Raw genomic sequence first — 15,943 nt, 5'->3', positions numbered from 1 at the left:
TGGGGCTTATTTCTATTTTTGACCTAGTATTATAAATAGGTCCTCACTTAACCCTTTCCTTTACTTTTTCTTCTCTTTCCTCTCTTCAAACCGTGAAACACTATCTCCCTCTCTCAAAAAGCACTTTTTCACTCATAGATTAGATCTACTTGCTTGAAGGCCTCTCATCACCTTGCTCCTTTGAGATAAAGTGTAGAGCTTGTTGAGGGTTTCATTTTGATCGGAGCAAAGTTTGGTTTCTCTTCCGTCGACTTTTGGGTTTTTCTTCTTTCTTCCTCTTCTAAGCTTGAGGTAGAGATATTCTACTTTCCTATATGGGTTTTAACATAGATATTGTCATCTTGTATAGATGGTGTGGCTTGAGAAGGTTTTTGGTAAATTTTTGGTTAGTTCCTATGTATATAAAAGAGGGGTTTTCTGTTTGAGTTCCTTATGGGCATGAGGGGTCTTGAACATGTTATGACTTGAAAAGAATTGATGAAATTTGGTCTTTGGTATAATATTTGATAAAGGGGGAGATTTTCCCTAATTTGATTAAATAAGTTATTTTGTATAAATAACGAGATTGGTTTGGAAATTTTGGAATTGAAGAAACATATGATTAAATGGTGTAGTCGAATTTATGAATTACTCACCTTTGGAAAAGTTCATAAATTATCTATTGTTAGATTTATTTATCTATCTAGAAATATTTGCTTTGGGCTATCGGTGGATGATAGCCATGATTATTGTAGAAACTACATAATGATTAGGTGAATTGAAATTAATCAATTAGGTTATGTCATTGAATATGACGGTTGGATTAAAACATTGTATATGTGATTGAAATGGTCATTGTATATGACAACATGTTTAAATACATTGCATATGTATCTTGATAGGGAGGAGATAGGGGATGTACTTCAGTGTTTGGGAGGAGATAGAGGATTGACTCTGTTGGTAATTAAGTTGGCCGGAGTGTCCAAGGTAAAAGTCCCGAAATCTTATATATATTTGGGTGCCGGTTCCCTCGGACGTAGTTCCGTAAAATGGCAAGATAATGGAAGTGTATGAATAATGTTTATGATTGAAGTGTTGAAAATATGAGTTGTAGTCTCATTTTAAAGTGTTTAGATATCAATGAACAATGTTAATAAATTGTTTTGGATAAATAAATGGATATGGATGTAAGTTGGTGGGCAAGGGTTACACATTTATCGAATGCTAATGTTTTAGTTAATTCTCATATGTTGTTTAGCATATCTTTATTGGGTTTTGGCTCACCCTACTTGGGACACCATTTTTCAGGTATAGGGGACATGCCATCTCCAAGGACATAGCTTGGGAGGTTTAGGGGTTAAAGACTCCATTTTGTATATTTTCTTTGGTGTTAAATGTAGAATTTCAAGCCAAGGGCTTTATATGTAAAGAGTTAGAACTCTTCTTTTGTTGTAACCAAGTGTTAACTTTGAAAGCTATAGTTTCAAGATTAATGTTTATGAAAATGTAATGCATGTAATGTCTTTTGTAAAGGAAACTCTAATGAATGAAGAGATGATATTTCTCCTATGTTTATGACAATTTGTGAATGATTGTCTTGTACTTTCTTTGAGGGCGTGACAAAACAGAATCTAAAAACCAAATCAAACAGAAATTTGTAACCAAAAAAATTTCAGCATTATTCATTAAAAAAAAAGTCATTACATTTCAAACAACATACAAGTTAATCAACATAAAATAAGTTTGTATGGCCACTTTGCCTTTAAAATTGACCATTTATAAAGAAAATATCTTTGATTGTCTTTATTTGAAACAAGATTCAAAATTTATGATTAAATGCATTATAATTGAAAAATCAAGAACTAAAATAATACAAATCCTAAACTACAACAACTATTAGTGTAATTGGCCCTTAAATTTATGAAAACAAACGGTACATGATTTAGACTTTCAAGTTGGGAGTTCAAAGTTCAGTAGTTCAGTTCAGCAACTTCTTAGCTTTTAAGGATTTTAGAGCGGAGCTCTGGAAAAGAGGGATACAGGATGTGGTTGCAAGAGAGGGGGCTAGACGCATAGTTCTGTTAACCTTCCCTTCAGCACAACACATGTAGGTTGGGAAGGAATAATTAGAAGGGTGGGAAAGGAAATGGTGTGATTCAATTGAAGAATGGGGGAAAGGTAAGTTCATGGAGGAAGAGAGGTGCATCTGGCTAATTTGTCTGGGCATTCCCATAAACCTCTGGAGTGTTACAACAGTTCGAAACATTGGTAGTCATTGGGGGGTAGTAACCCATTTTGAAGAAGATTTTAATGATCCACAAAATTTCCAACAAGCTAAGGTTAGAGTGGTAACAAAGTGCATGGAGATGATCAATGAGACAATACTTTTAAAGCATAAAGGCAAGTACATTCCAGTTAGGGTCTGTGAAGAAGTCCCCAGTTGTTTACTCCCAAATCCAAGCAGCAGTAGTAGTATGCAACACCAGCAGCTACAATCCAATGCAAAAGGAGGGGCAGATCAGTTGTCCGGCAATGGTGGTAGTTGCAAGAGTGCAGAGAAAGCTAGTTTAGAAAAAGAAGAAGAGGGTGTAGATGGGTGTGATGATGTAAGTAGGGTGTTGGAAACTGAGATGGCCAGATTAGATGAGCAGGGTGTAGGAAATGTTGGCAAGCGTGCACTACCTGCAGCAGGTTCAGAGGGTGGTATGGGGAATAACATAGCAGGTGCAGTTGCAAGAGAGGGTGTCATGTGGATTGACCTAGTAGGTGCACACTCTAGAGTAAAGGGGCTAGTGCAGGAAGTCATTTCTCAGTAGACAATGATGAATAAAGCACATGAGTTGGAAAAGGACTTATATACTGGGGGCCTTCTAAAAGAGCTGATTGGGCCAGTGTGTGCAAGGAATAACATAAGTCTAGAAGTTCTACTTGAAGGTACGCAGGTTGGACCTAAGCCTAGTGGGCCAAATAAGGGGGTGGGGTCGAATCTCAGTGACTGTGTGGCCTAGACCCAATTTAGACCAAATCTGGCCCAAACCATCCATACGGTTGTGCCAAATAGGGCAGGTCAAGGAAGAAAATTCAAGGAAGCAGCAGCAAAAAGAGGGTGTAATTCAGGGAAGAAGGGTAGTGAACAAATGAGGGGTATCAATATAGTTGGTGGTCACATGAAACAAAAAGGCAGGATGGGTTGGCTTAGCTTCCAGATAGGGGCCCATCTTCAGAGCCTCAACAGTGGCTGCAGCCAATTCATTGTCTATTTCCCAAGATCAGACCCTGAGAAGGAGGAGCAACCTAGTTGAGGAGGCCCAGACAACAGCGAAGGTTGGTGTATTGCTGGGTATGTAGTGTCAAGGCCAAGAGGAGGAGGTAGTGTCCAAACTAGTAGAACTGGAAGAGAATGATTTGGGGAAAATTGCAGTTCAAGTAGCTGCAATCAGATCATAGCTGGTTGCTAAGAAGGGGTTTAGGTGTAAGTTGTGATGGTTATTATGAAGATCTTATCATGGAATATTAGAGGGCTGAGTAGGCCAGAAAAAAGGAGGAAAATAAAAAGACTTGTGAGGGAAAGAGATATAGGTGCATTGTTAATACAAGAAACTAAAAGAAGCTCGATGGGTGATAATTTTGTCAAAAAAATCTGGCCCTTTGAGGAGATGGAGTTTATGCAAGTAGATGCAGATGGAAGTGCTGGTGGAATTCTATGAGTTTGGAAACCCCAGGTTTTTGAACTTCAAAATTGCTGTAGTAATAAGAACTTCATCATTCTATCAGGTACAGCTTGTAGTTCTTTTTCACGTGTTATTGTTAATGTTTATGCCCCAAATGAGGGTGTGAGAAGGAGACAAATCTGGGAATCTTTGGTAAGTATTAAACAACACTTCCCATTACCCTGGTGTATGGGTGGGGACTTTAATGAAGTCAGGTATATGAGTGAGAGAAAGGGCTGCACTTGGAGAGAGAGGGAAATGTCAGATTTCAATGAGTTTATAGAAAAGTTGGAAGTGATTGATATGCCTATGTTAGGCAGACAGTACACATGGTGTAATGTTGTGGAAGGAGACAGGTGGAGCAGGATTGATAGATTTCTGGTAGATCCAATGTGGTTAGAGAAGTTTTCCATAAAACAATGGGGATTACCTAGAATAATCTCAGACCATTGTCCAATATTGCTCAAAGAAGATGATATGAATTGGGGTCCAAAGCCCTTTAAATTCATCAATGCTTGGAGGTTACATCCCATGTTCATGGCTGAAGTTAAAAAGTGCTAGGAGAAAACTTAAGTGCATGGATGGGCAGGGTTTAGAGTTATGAGAAAGCTGAGTAGTTTGAGGGATCATCTGGGGGTGTGGAAGGCAATGTTTGGCAACATAGACTCCCTACTAAAGTATACTGAGGAGGAGCTACATGAATGTGATCTAAAGGCTGAATCCAGGTCCTTGACTGGTCTGGAAATTAAAAGAAGAAGAGAAGTCAGATCTAAGGTGTGGCAGCTTAACAGAAACAAGGAAATGATGCGGAATCAAAAATCCAGGATGCAGTGAGTTAGATTTGGGGATAGAAATACAAGGTTTTTTTTGACATAATGGCAAGCAGTAGGCAGAGAAAGAATATGTTAGACTCAGTTTTGGTGGAGGGGGAGAGGTTAGAGGATCCAATGCTAGTAAAACAGAAGGTGGTTAGGCACTTTAGTCAGCAATTTTCTGAGCATTGGATTCATAGGCCAAAAATGTCAGGCCCCTTTGCTACTATTAGTCCTGAGGCAGCAGTGGGTTTGGAAGAAGGTTTTATTGAAGCTGAGATTTGGGAAGCAATTCAAGACTGTGATGGGAACAAGGCCCCTGGTCCTGATGGCTTTAACCTAGCTTGCATTCAAAGTTGTTGGAAAATTATGAAAAGGGAAATAATTTAGATGATGCATGAATTCCACTCCAATGGTAAGTTGTCAAAAGGAATCAACAGTTCAATTATTTTTCTTATCCCTAAGAAGGACAACGCTATAGGTTTGGGGGACTTCAGAACAATTAGCTTGGTCAGTTCAGTCTATAAAGTCTTGGCCAAGGTGTTGTTTAGAAGGCTCAAGAGGGTTCTTCCATCTGTGATCAGTGAAGTCCAATCTGCCTTTGTTTGTGAAAGGTACATCCTAGATGGGGCGCTAATAGCTAATGAGGTAGTAGATGGGTGGAAGAGATCTAAGAAGAAGAGGATTATTCTCAAGCTAGACTTTGAAAAAGCATATGATTCAATAAATTAGGAGTTCCTAGTATCTATGATGAGAAACTTTGGATGTGGTGAAAAATGGATTAGTTGGATGAAGACTTGCAGCTCAACAGTGAAGATTTATGTCCTTGTTAATGGTGCACCGTCTGAGGAATTTCAACCACAAAAGGGGCTTAGGCAGGGTGACCCTCTTTCACTTTTCTTGTTCATTATAGCAGCTGAAGCACTTAATTTGTTACTGGGGAGGGCTACTGAGAAAGGCTTATTCCAAGGTGCTATTGTTGGTTCTCAAGAGTTGAGTGTATCTCACCTCCAATTTGCAGATGATACCATCATTTTCTATGAAGGGGATTTGGAGGAGGTGAAGAATTTAAAAAGAGTGTTGAGGTGCTTCGAGGTGATGTCTGGGCTGAAAATTAACTACCACAAGAGTGTTGTTTGTGGGGTGAGCTTTCAAGAGGAACAAACTAAAGAGTTTGCACATACCTTGAATTGTCTGACTAAGAGGCTTCCTTTTAACTTCTTAGGTTTGCCTTTAGGGACCAACCCAAGAAAGAAGAGCACTTGAGTTCCAGTAGTGGAAAAAGTTCAGAAGAAGCTGTCCTCCTGGAAAAGAAAGTTGTTATCTTTTGCGGGTAGATTGTCTTTGATTAAATCTGTTTTGTCTAATTTTCCCATCTATGTCCTCTCATTGTTCAGGATGCCTAAGGGGGTTGTAAGGTCTGTAGTGAAGCTGCAGTCCTCCTTTCTGTGGGGAGGGTCAGAGAATAAGAAGAAGGTGCACTTGGTTTAATGGAGGGAGGTCACCAAAAGTAAATGGCAAGGAGGCTTAGGAGTGAGAGATGTTGGAGAGGTGAATGATTACTTGCTGTTAAAATGGTAGTGGAGGCATGGGAAAGAAGACAAAGCTTTGTGGAAATCTGTGTTATGCTCTAGGTATGGCAGAATTGGTGGGGGTTGGATGCCACCAGTGTCTCACACAGGTGGGATGTCTAATATTTGGCAGGACATTGTGAAGCTTCCTGCTGTCAACCAGCATCTGGGAGAATTTTATGAGGACCATTTTAAAGTATCTGTTGGTAATGGGAGGATAATTCTCTTCTGGTCTGATGACTGGGTATGTAGAGGAGGGTTGAAGGTTGAGTTCCCCATATTACATCAATTATCGACTGAAAAATAGGAAACACTGCATCAAATTAGTGCTACGAAGAGCAGTGCAGGGGTGTGGCAGCTACAGTTCAAAAGAAGGCTGTTTGCTTGGGAAGAAGAGGAGCTGCAGAGGTTATTAAGCCTGTTGGCTTCATCCCCTACAATCATATCTGAAATTGAAGATTCTTGTTCATGGTTAGCTAACACCTCAGGTCAGGTTTCAGTGATCTCTGTGTGGCAGTGGTGGATGGCAGCAAATGGACCAGGTGTGAATATTCTTGTAGGATTATGGGTTAAGTCTGCCCCCCCAAAAATGCAATTTTTCTGCTGGCTAGCTTGGAGGGGGAGGGTGAAGACTTCATCTTTTCTTAAAATGATTGGGGTCTTAGCTGCAACTGTTAGTTCTTCTTGTGTTTTTTGCAATGCTATGGAGGAAACCTTGGATCATGTGCTACTCTTTTGTCCACTGATCTGGGAGTGTTGGTCTATAATGGTAAGGTGGTGGGATCTGGTATGGGCTATACCTGGTTCAATTCAGGGGCTGCTTCAATGGTGGTCTGGAGGTAAGTTCAAGTCAAAGGAATCCAAAATTTGGCAGGTAATTCCATCTGTGGTGTTCTGGTATGTGTGGAAATTAAGAAATGATTGTAAATTCAAGGGGGCTCTACCTGCTGTTGAAGATTTAACTGAAAGAATTAAGTTGCATATTGCTCTGTGGGCCAAATGGTTATTGAAGGTTGATTACTCTACTCATGATTTTGTTTCTAACCTACACCAGGTTAGGCTATTTGTGCGAGGTGCTTGAGGTGTTATTGTGGAAGCTTTGGCCGATCTATCTTGCCTCTGTGTTTTCTATTTTGTGTTGTTTTCTGTTGTTGTTTTTGCTCTGTTGGTCTCTCACCAACTGTAGCTTGGAGCTTTGTTAGCTCTAAGCTCCTCTTTATTGATGTAATCTTCTTTTCATCAACATAGATCTTTTGCCGATCAAAAAAAAGTTTAATATTTTTTCACAATATTGGAAAAAATAAATTGAATGTATAATCATAGAAATAATAGGAATCATAGTTATGTTATCACGTTAGATTGTCAATTGTCTCAAAATTTTCCTTTGTTCTCACATTTTGTTTTGTATTCTTTAATTTGATTTAGAAACGAAGTGATGAGCTTGTTGATCCATCCGGCGAAAATGCAGACGCTGTTGGCAATTTGGGCAACAAAACTACTTTAGGATCTATAGGAACCAATAGTGTGGCACATCAATTTTCCAGTGCAAATAGTTCACATGTTTATGGCGATGAATTTGACACTTCTGTGGCAATGTTAAATCTAGTATGTTTAATTGATACTGTGTCTAGTTAATTTATTGGTGGCTTGTTGTAATGGTTTTGATTTTTGATTCCTTTTTTTCCCCCCATTTTTCTTTTTTTTTTTTTTTGACGCTTAATTTGGATTGATGTTTGTTTCAAAATGGCTCTACGTAGGCAGTTATCTGGTTTCATCTTCATGAATATGCGAAGCCCTATTCCATTCTTGATTCTTTATATCAAAAGATTGAACCAATAAGAGAAAGCCATGATAATGGTTGGGATTCCCAAGTAGTATTTACCAGAGGTAGAGGCCTTCAGAGGATTGAAACCTGTCTTATAATCCTCAACCTGATTTGGGTCTATTAGAAGAAAAAAAACTAATCAGCTCAAATGGAAGGTGTTTCAAATCACAAGTGTTTCTCAATCTTCATTGATAATCTTCCTGAGCAAACGTACAGTTAGTGGCTTAGAAAAGTGTTTGATAGATGTGGGACAATTGTGGATGCTTTTATCCCTTTCAAGAGACGCGGATTTAGTAATAGTAAGTTTGGATTTGTATGATACCTTAAGGAAGAGGAGGCCGACGAAGCCTTTTATTCATTCAATGGGGTCTTGTGGCGGGGTCATTTACTAGTGGTGAAAAGAGCAACCATTCTCTCTGGGAAAAGACTAATTTGGAGAAAGAAGAAGTCTTATTTGCCTCATTCTCTCTCCCCAAAAGGAAACCATATTTGGAGGCATAAAAAAGTCCCCGAAGACCAGTAACCGTATTCTATAGAAGGAGTTGAAGTTAAGCCAGATGGTTCTTCTTTCACTGTTGATGCAGAAGAGATTGATGACTCTTGGGTAAAGACTTATGCGGTTGGTATAGTCAGAGATTACAAAATTATTCCTATGATCGAGAGGCAATGAGAACTGAGGAGGTCAATTTTGTAATAATCAAGCCACTATGTGGTGTTAAGGTTCTGTTACAATTTAATACTGTGGAAGATATGAAATAGATGCTTCAAGGGAGTAGGTGGTGGTTAGAAACTTGGTTTGATGAAGTATAGGAGGGCATTGTAGAGAGTTTACGCTTTCAAGGAGAGTTTGGCTGGCCATTGAAGGGGTTTCTCTGAATGCTTGGAACTCCACAACTTTCACCAAAATCGCCAGCAACTGGGGCCGAGTTTTTTCTGTTGATAGAAAAACTATTTCACGCATGGGACTGGAAAGAGGGAAAGTTCTTGTGGAAACAAATTTTAAAAATTCAATAAATGGATTCTGCAACTTAAAAGTCGGTCAATTTATTTATGAGATCAGAGTTTCAGAGATGGAATTTCAAAAGATCTACATGTTAGGCTCGTCTTACTATCCCAAAGCGACAGTTAAGGTGGATGAAGGTATGGATGAATCTAACTCTATTGAAGGCTTCTTTAGTGTAGAGACCGGCGATGTACAGGGTGCAAAAGATGATAGTGATCATATCACCGTTGGTGAAGATGTATCAGTCCGCTCTGGAAATGTCTTACAGGGTGCGGTTTTGGCTGGTGATCTCGAAGGCTTAGCTCCGGGAGAGAATTACGGTGATGATGATGTAGCTCTTCTCAGCCAAGTTGAGGATTCTTTTGACGTCACACGTAGTATAAATAGCACCGACCTTTGCATGCTTGAGGCAGAGCTTCCAAACATACATCAACGCACAAAATCCAATGCTCTGTGCTCTTCTTCCAGCCACCCTATGTTGTCCCAAAACCAAGTGAGAAAATCTCTTAGCCCTAATCATGCCTCATCTCCAAATCACCTTAACCTAACTCAAGCACTTATTTTTCCGCACAAAAACAATCCTATTAGGATACACAAATCCACCAATAGAAGAAAGAAACTCTCACTTCTTGAGTTGGGGCTTCTCCACAAATTCTTGGATAAAGGGAGATACGCCAAAGGTTCCAACAAAAATCAAAGGATGCCAAACTTGTCCAATCTTCGCAGCCATCGCAATCATCAATCTCTTCTGGTACAATTCGGGTATGCAACAAGCGCTTCTTGAACAAGTTGGTGGAATCTGATGAGGAAATGGAACAACAAGGTGCAGATGAAGAAGAGGAGTATAGACTCCTTTTGGTTAAAACAACAGAAACCTTACAAATAGCCAAAAATTGCAGATCGATTTTGGTGGTAGAGAAGACATTTTCCTAAAGGATTTTATTGAGATGGAGATGAGTAACAAAGCCAAAATCAGAAAGAAAACTTAGCTGGAGTTAGAGAGAGAGAGAGGGAGTTAGTGGGGTGCAAAGTATTTAATCTTTAAAAGGGTCTCGGGTTGTAATGGTAAGTGGTGGATTGTGTTTTGTCCTAGGTGTGTCGTAGTGGTGTGTTTGGTTTATAAGGGGTATATTTATTTTTAGAGGGTTGATGGGTTGTATTTGTTAGCAATGGATAATGTTTGTCCTGTTCGGGTTTGGTGTGTTGGAGGTTTGGTGTTTGCCCTGTTTGGGTTTGCAGTGGTTGGTTTGGTGTGAAAGGGGATTTGGGTTTGGTGCTTGGAGTTAAGTTCTTCTTAACTTTTTATTTTTAATTTTATTTTTTATTTTTATTTATTTATTTAGTTTTATTTTTTTCTTAAATATCGTGAGGCCGAGGGGTTGGTTAGATGGTTGCGAGTAGTAGTAGTAGGGATAGTCTGTATTTTCTCGAATCTCTCTCGATACTTGTCATCTTTATGTACCTTTAATTTCATGTTTGTTAATGAAATTTTTCTTTGCTGATTAGAAAAAAGATTGAACCAATAGATGAGGTATGATTGAATAAGCTGCAAGGGTTATGCTATGGTGCCTTATAACCCTCCACCCAAGAAAAAAGAAACAATGATAAGGCAATGTTATTCAAGTTCCTCTGTGTAATGGTTTTGTAATTATGTATTTGCAGGCAATAGCTCTTCATATTTGCCTTTTGTTCCTGGATGCTGCATTAGCTTCCCATGATCCGTGGAAATTTGTTGTAAGTTCAATTTCTAGGAGCTTGACTAATTGTCTTCATTTAAAGTTTTACTTGAGATTTATTATTTTAAATGATGTGTCTTGAGTCTTCAGCCTGACATTTTGTGCTATATTCGTTCTCTTGCCTTTTCTACCATTGGTACAACTCCATTATTAGGAGACTTTTGATTTAGAGAGTGGGTGAGGTTTATTGTTCTGTGCTTTTGGACAGGGAATCATTGCTCTTCAGTCTAATTGATATGTTGCAAACTTTTGTTTCAGGATTTGAATTTGTAGTCATCCAATTTATTACTCTCTCTCTCATAAGGTAGTTGGGTAGAGCATGAAATTATGTTTCTGGAACATTTGATAGAATGATGTGGAAAGATAAGCATTGAGCTTTTTTTTTTTTTTTTGGATAAATAATAGAACTTTATTAGAAAGCACCAAGACGATGCAAAGAATACAAACAAGCCACCCACAAACGGACTAAACAAAGCTAACTAATCAAATCCTCCACAAAGTCAACAAAGACCAAGACAGTGGGATCAACTGTACCCGTAACCCAACTATGCAGCACCAACAACAACCTATTCTCTAACTATGAAACAGAATGACATTCATCCTGAAACACTCGCCTATTCCATTCTAACCAAATCTATCAAAGCAAACAATAAGAAGCAAGCACCCAAGCCTTTCGGCGCCTCTTCCCCATCCTAGCTCCACTCCAACATTGTAACACTCCTAGTAAAGACCCTGGTTGCATCCACACTAAACCAAACAAAGCAACAAGGAAATTCCAAAGTTTGGACGCAATCCGACAATGATGCAAATGATTCACCGTTTCCGCATCCCTGGAGCACATGCAACCGCTGTCGAATGAGATTATCAATAGTAAGGATATGTGCCAAAGCAGCGGTCCAAACAAAGAAAGTGACCTTAGAAGGAGAACTCATGGCCCAAACACATTTCCAAGGAAACACACCACTAACACCTCCTACAAGCACCCCATAAAATGAAGACATGGAGAAGACACGAAGAAAACAATATTAGAGCTCCGGACTTCCCAAACTAAAGAATCCAACCCATCCCCCCCCCCCCCCCCAATTATGCAAGCCATACAAAAATCCTAGAAGATCCACCAATTGGTCTACCACCCAATCCTGTATATAATGACGAAGACGAACATTCCAGACAATTGCGTCCTCGTGTGTCGCCTTATTCGAAGCAACCAACTCCTCCCTATCAGCAGCAATAGCATAAATCAAAGGAAACAAGGCGGCCAAAGTCAAACCATCACACCACCAATTTCTCCAGAAGCGAACCCGATCATAAACCCCCACTTTAAATCGAACTCTCTCTCAGAACCTCGCCCTCCCCAACCAAATCCCCTTCCACAAACCACGACCATGAGGTTGAGCCACTCTTTGCGAACACCAACCCCCCTCTCCTCTCCATACTTGGCCACCACCAGCCTCCTCCATAACTTGTCCCGTTCCTTCATAAAATGCCACAACCACTTACCCAATAAAGCCCGATTAAACACCACCAATTTTTGCACACCCAACCCTCCCTCCTTTAAAGTACAAACCCTCTCCCAAGCCACCAAATGATAACGAAAACCCTTCCCACCCCCACTCCACAAAAACTCCCATTACAACTTCTCCAACCTCTTTGTCACCCCCACAGGGACCACATGCACAGACATAAAGTATGTTGGAATGCTGGAAAGAACACTCTTGATCAAAGTAATCCGCCCCTCCTTTAGACAAGTATTGGCGCTTCCACCCTGCCAACCACCGTTGCACTTTGTTCACTACCCCATCCCACACTCGAGTCTCCTGAAAAGAAGCCCCCAAGGGAAGTCCTAAATAAGAAACTAGCAACCTGGCCACTTTACAGCCCATAACGGCTGCCAACACCGGTAAACTAGCCACCTGACCCACAGGTATCAATTCTGATTTTGACAAATTAACCCGCAGCCCGAGCACCGCCTGAAAACATAACAAAACACATCGCAAGTGATCAATCTGAGTAGACTCCACATCACAAAAAATCAATGCATCATCAGCATAGAATTGATGAGAGACCATCAAAGAGGCTGATCCCTTCCCCACCACAAAACCCGATAATAAATCCCCCTGGACTGCCCTAGAAATCAGACGGCTCAAGCTTCTATAACCAAAATAAACAACAACAGGGATAGTGGGTCTCCCTGTCGTAAACCTCTCAAAGTGGGGAAAAAACCCGCCGGTGTCCTACTAACCAGGACTGACATCCGAACAGTGGAAATACAAAAATGTATCTACCACCTCCACCGGGCCCCAAAACCCAACCTCTCCAACATGTATAACAGAAAGTTCCAATTGACATTATCATAAGTTTTCTCAATATCCAACTAATATATAATTTCCCTTTTCCCTTGCTGAAGCCGCGAATCCACGCACTCATTAGCCACCAAAACGACATCCAAAATCTGCCGCCCACCCACAAAAGCATTTTGAGACCACTCCCTCCAACACCCCCTGAAGCCTATTAGTCAAAACCTTGGCCAGTAATTTGTAAATGTTACCCAAAAGACTAATAGGCCGAAAGTCTCAGATATCTCACCCCCCCTCTTGGGAATCAAAGCAATAAAAGTTGTATTCAGACTCCTCTCAAATTGCCCAATTTGATGAAACTGCTCAAACACATCCAACACCTCCCCTTTGACCACCCCCCAGCAATGCTGAAGAAAAGCAACTGAAAAACCATCTAGCCTCGGGGCCTTGTCCCCAGGCATACTTCTTAACGCACCCAAGACCTGTCCCACAGTTCCCACCAAAGTCCTATTCAACAAACTAAACCACCCCTCCTCCGCCGCGCCTTGAACCAACTAGCCATCGTCACCAATGAGAGCCAAACCTCTGTCCCACATCGAAACAGCCCTACGCACTACTGATGCGCTGTTTGTAGTGCCAATCTTCAAAACCCAACCCCCCTTTGGCAAAACCCTCGATGACCAGAGCCACACCCTTCTACCCATCCCCAAACTCCGAAGTAGGGATAAAAGTCTGGAATCGTTTACCATCCAGTGTGACCACAACTTGAAACGAAGCCCCACCATCTTCCTCGCCACGGATCCAAACTGCCACACTCCGATGATTCCCATCCAAACAACCCAGAAATGATACGGTTCCAATGAGACTCGAAGCCTCCCGTAACTTCTTCACAATCCAAACTACTTCAAAGCCGACTAATGACACTTCTCACCATAAACCTAATCCATGTTCCACAATCCCTAGCCGTCAATGGCCTCGGGAGTCCAGTGATGCCTCCTGAAACTCAAAGGATTGACCCCCAAGGAAAATAATCCGTCGTCGTGGCCCGTCCTCCCTGCTCGCCGGAAACATTCCAAGTAACTCTCTCAAACCTTCGAAAATCGCGTCTAATTATGGAAATCACTCACTTCATGAAAATCGCTCCTGGAAGTATGATCTGTTGGTTCTCTACGTTTCCATCACCAGATTTTTGGACATAGCATAGGCAAAATTATGTCAAGATTTATTTACCTTTACCCTTTCAAGAGGACTAGGCAGATATATTTCCTCGGAATCTGATATATACAGTCCTTATTCTTTTAAGATCTCAATAGATGGTCTCCAACTTATATAATTGATTAAGCATTGAACTTTACTAGATACATGTTATTTGTTTCTTAAAAATTGGCTCTCTTTCATCCCCTCTTCTTATTAGTTTTAATATATTTATGTATGTTGAACCTGATTGTCCAGTTTCCATATCTTTTTAAAATTTTAAAAATAAATTGGGAAAACCTGTGAAACTTGTACCTTTGCAATAGTAGTACAAAAAATCTTCGTTCCATATGTTTAATTGCTGCATGCTTGCTCCCCTTTGGATCTAGTCTATTACATTATGATTTGAGTGATATAAATTAGGCTAATCTCCATCAGGAAATTTTCTGGTGACTTGTGCACTATGTTCTGCTCCTATTTTATGTACTATAGATATCCATGTTTTATGTAAATGTACCTTTACCATATCTTATTTATTTATTTAAAAATAATTGAACCTTGAATAAAATCTATTTTGACATCTGGATCATATATCCTTTTAAATCATATTAAATTTTAGATTTCGGTACAATTAGAGACCAAGCTGGAAAGGTATTACATTTCCTAATTTGTGGGGTAATTGTGTTTGTTTGTTCTCTTCAATAGAGATTGGTAGATATGATATATTGCATGTATTTTCTAGTCTAAATGTTCTATAGGTGTTTTTCCATTGCAGGGATTATTAAATTATTTTTTTTTTGATAAATAAAAATTTATAGAAAACTAAGCATCAAGGAGATGTAAAAAATACAAATTTGTAGGGATTATTATTTTATTTTTATGATTTTCCATCTTATAGGTAAGAATATCATTACAAATGCTAAATGAGGTGCCTCACATGCGAAAAAGTGTATTCAACTAAACAAAAGCTATACCCTTTCTAGAATGTATCCAAAAAAAAAAAAGGTGCTATACCCCTTCTTGAAAGTATAAGAAAGTACAAATTCCGTACAGTCTGCTAAGGATAACGAGAATCAGGAAACACTGTTAGTGTATAGAGTAATTTTTGTTCTTAGATAGTTGATACACATTTTAGTGCTGTATCAATAAAAACACTTCTATATAAATAAGCACACATAAAAGTGATGCTAATGGAGTCCATCCCCTATCTCCTCCCAAACAAAATCCGGTTTAGAGGTCCATCCCCTATCTTCCCCTAAACCGTGGAGTACATCCCCTATCTCCTCCCACACAAAACAATGTATGCAAATGCAATGCTCAATCAATACACGTATTTTCTGTATCAATGCAATAGTCAAAATTAATGACTTAACCAATGTGATTAGTTTCAGTTATTCCTAATCCACATGCAATGTCTACAACAATCACGACTATCCTCCACCGATAGCCCAAAACAGTTATATCTAAACTGAAAATAACTATGCCATCAATTCAATAGACAAATGATTCAAATTATCCAACTACGCCATTTAAACAATGAATTCCACAATTCCATGAATTTAACCATCTTTTCCCAATTCCATGAATTAATTATACAAAATTAATTTAATTAATACAACTAGGGTTTTTCCCCAAAATTACCAAAGTACCCCAACATATCAAAATACTAAAACTTCGAACAAAACTTATAAGATGGAGTAGTAAATCCCTACCTCGAAGAAATAGCCCCGAAAGAGAAGATGGAGATGAAAGCCCAAACTCAAAAGTGCTCCAAACTACCAACAATTCAGATTAAATGGAAGCCCTCGACCCACTT

At 39.6% G+C, this 15,943-nt stretch overlaps 1 protein-coding gene across 1 annotated transcript; it reads left to right on the top strand.

Moving 5' to 3' along the window:
- Positions 1-5,251: 5,251 nt before the first annotated feature.
- LOC145791762 (uncharacterized) lies at positions 5,252-8,567 on the top strand. Its single transcript, XM_082872198.1, has 8 exons — positions 5,252-5,586; positions 5,727-5,834; positions 5,899-5,977; positions 6,083-6,316; positions 6,380-7,126; positions 7,498-7,677; positions 7,830-7,959; positions 8,482-8,567. Exons 1-8 carry the CDS (start codon positions 5,252-5,254, stop codon positions 8,565-8,567), a joined length of 1,899 nt encoding a protein of 632 aa, XP_082728324.1.
- Positions 8,568-15,943: the final 7,376 nt, after the last annotated feature.

This window comes from Camellia sinensis, chromosome 5 (assembly GCF_055761805.1).
Source record: "Camellia sinensis isolate YWXY chromosome 5, ASM5576180v1, whole genome shotgun sequence".
Lineage (NCBI taxonomy): Eukaryota > Viridiplantae > Streptophyta > Magnoliopsida > Ericales > Theaceae > Camellia > Camellia sinensis.
This window is presented reverse-complemented; position numbering and strand designations above follow the sequence as displayed.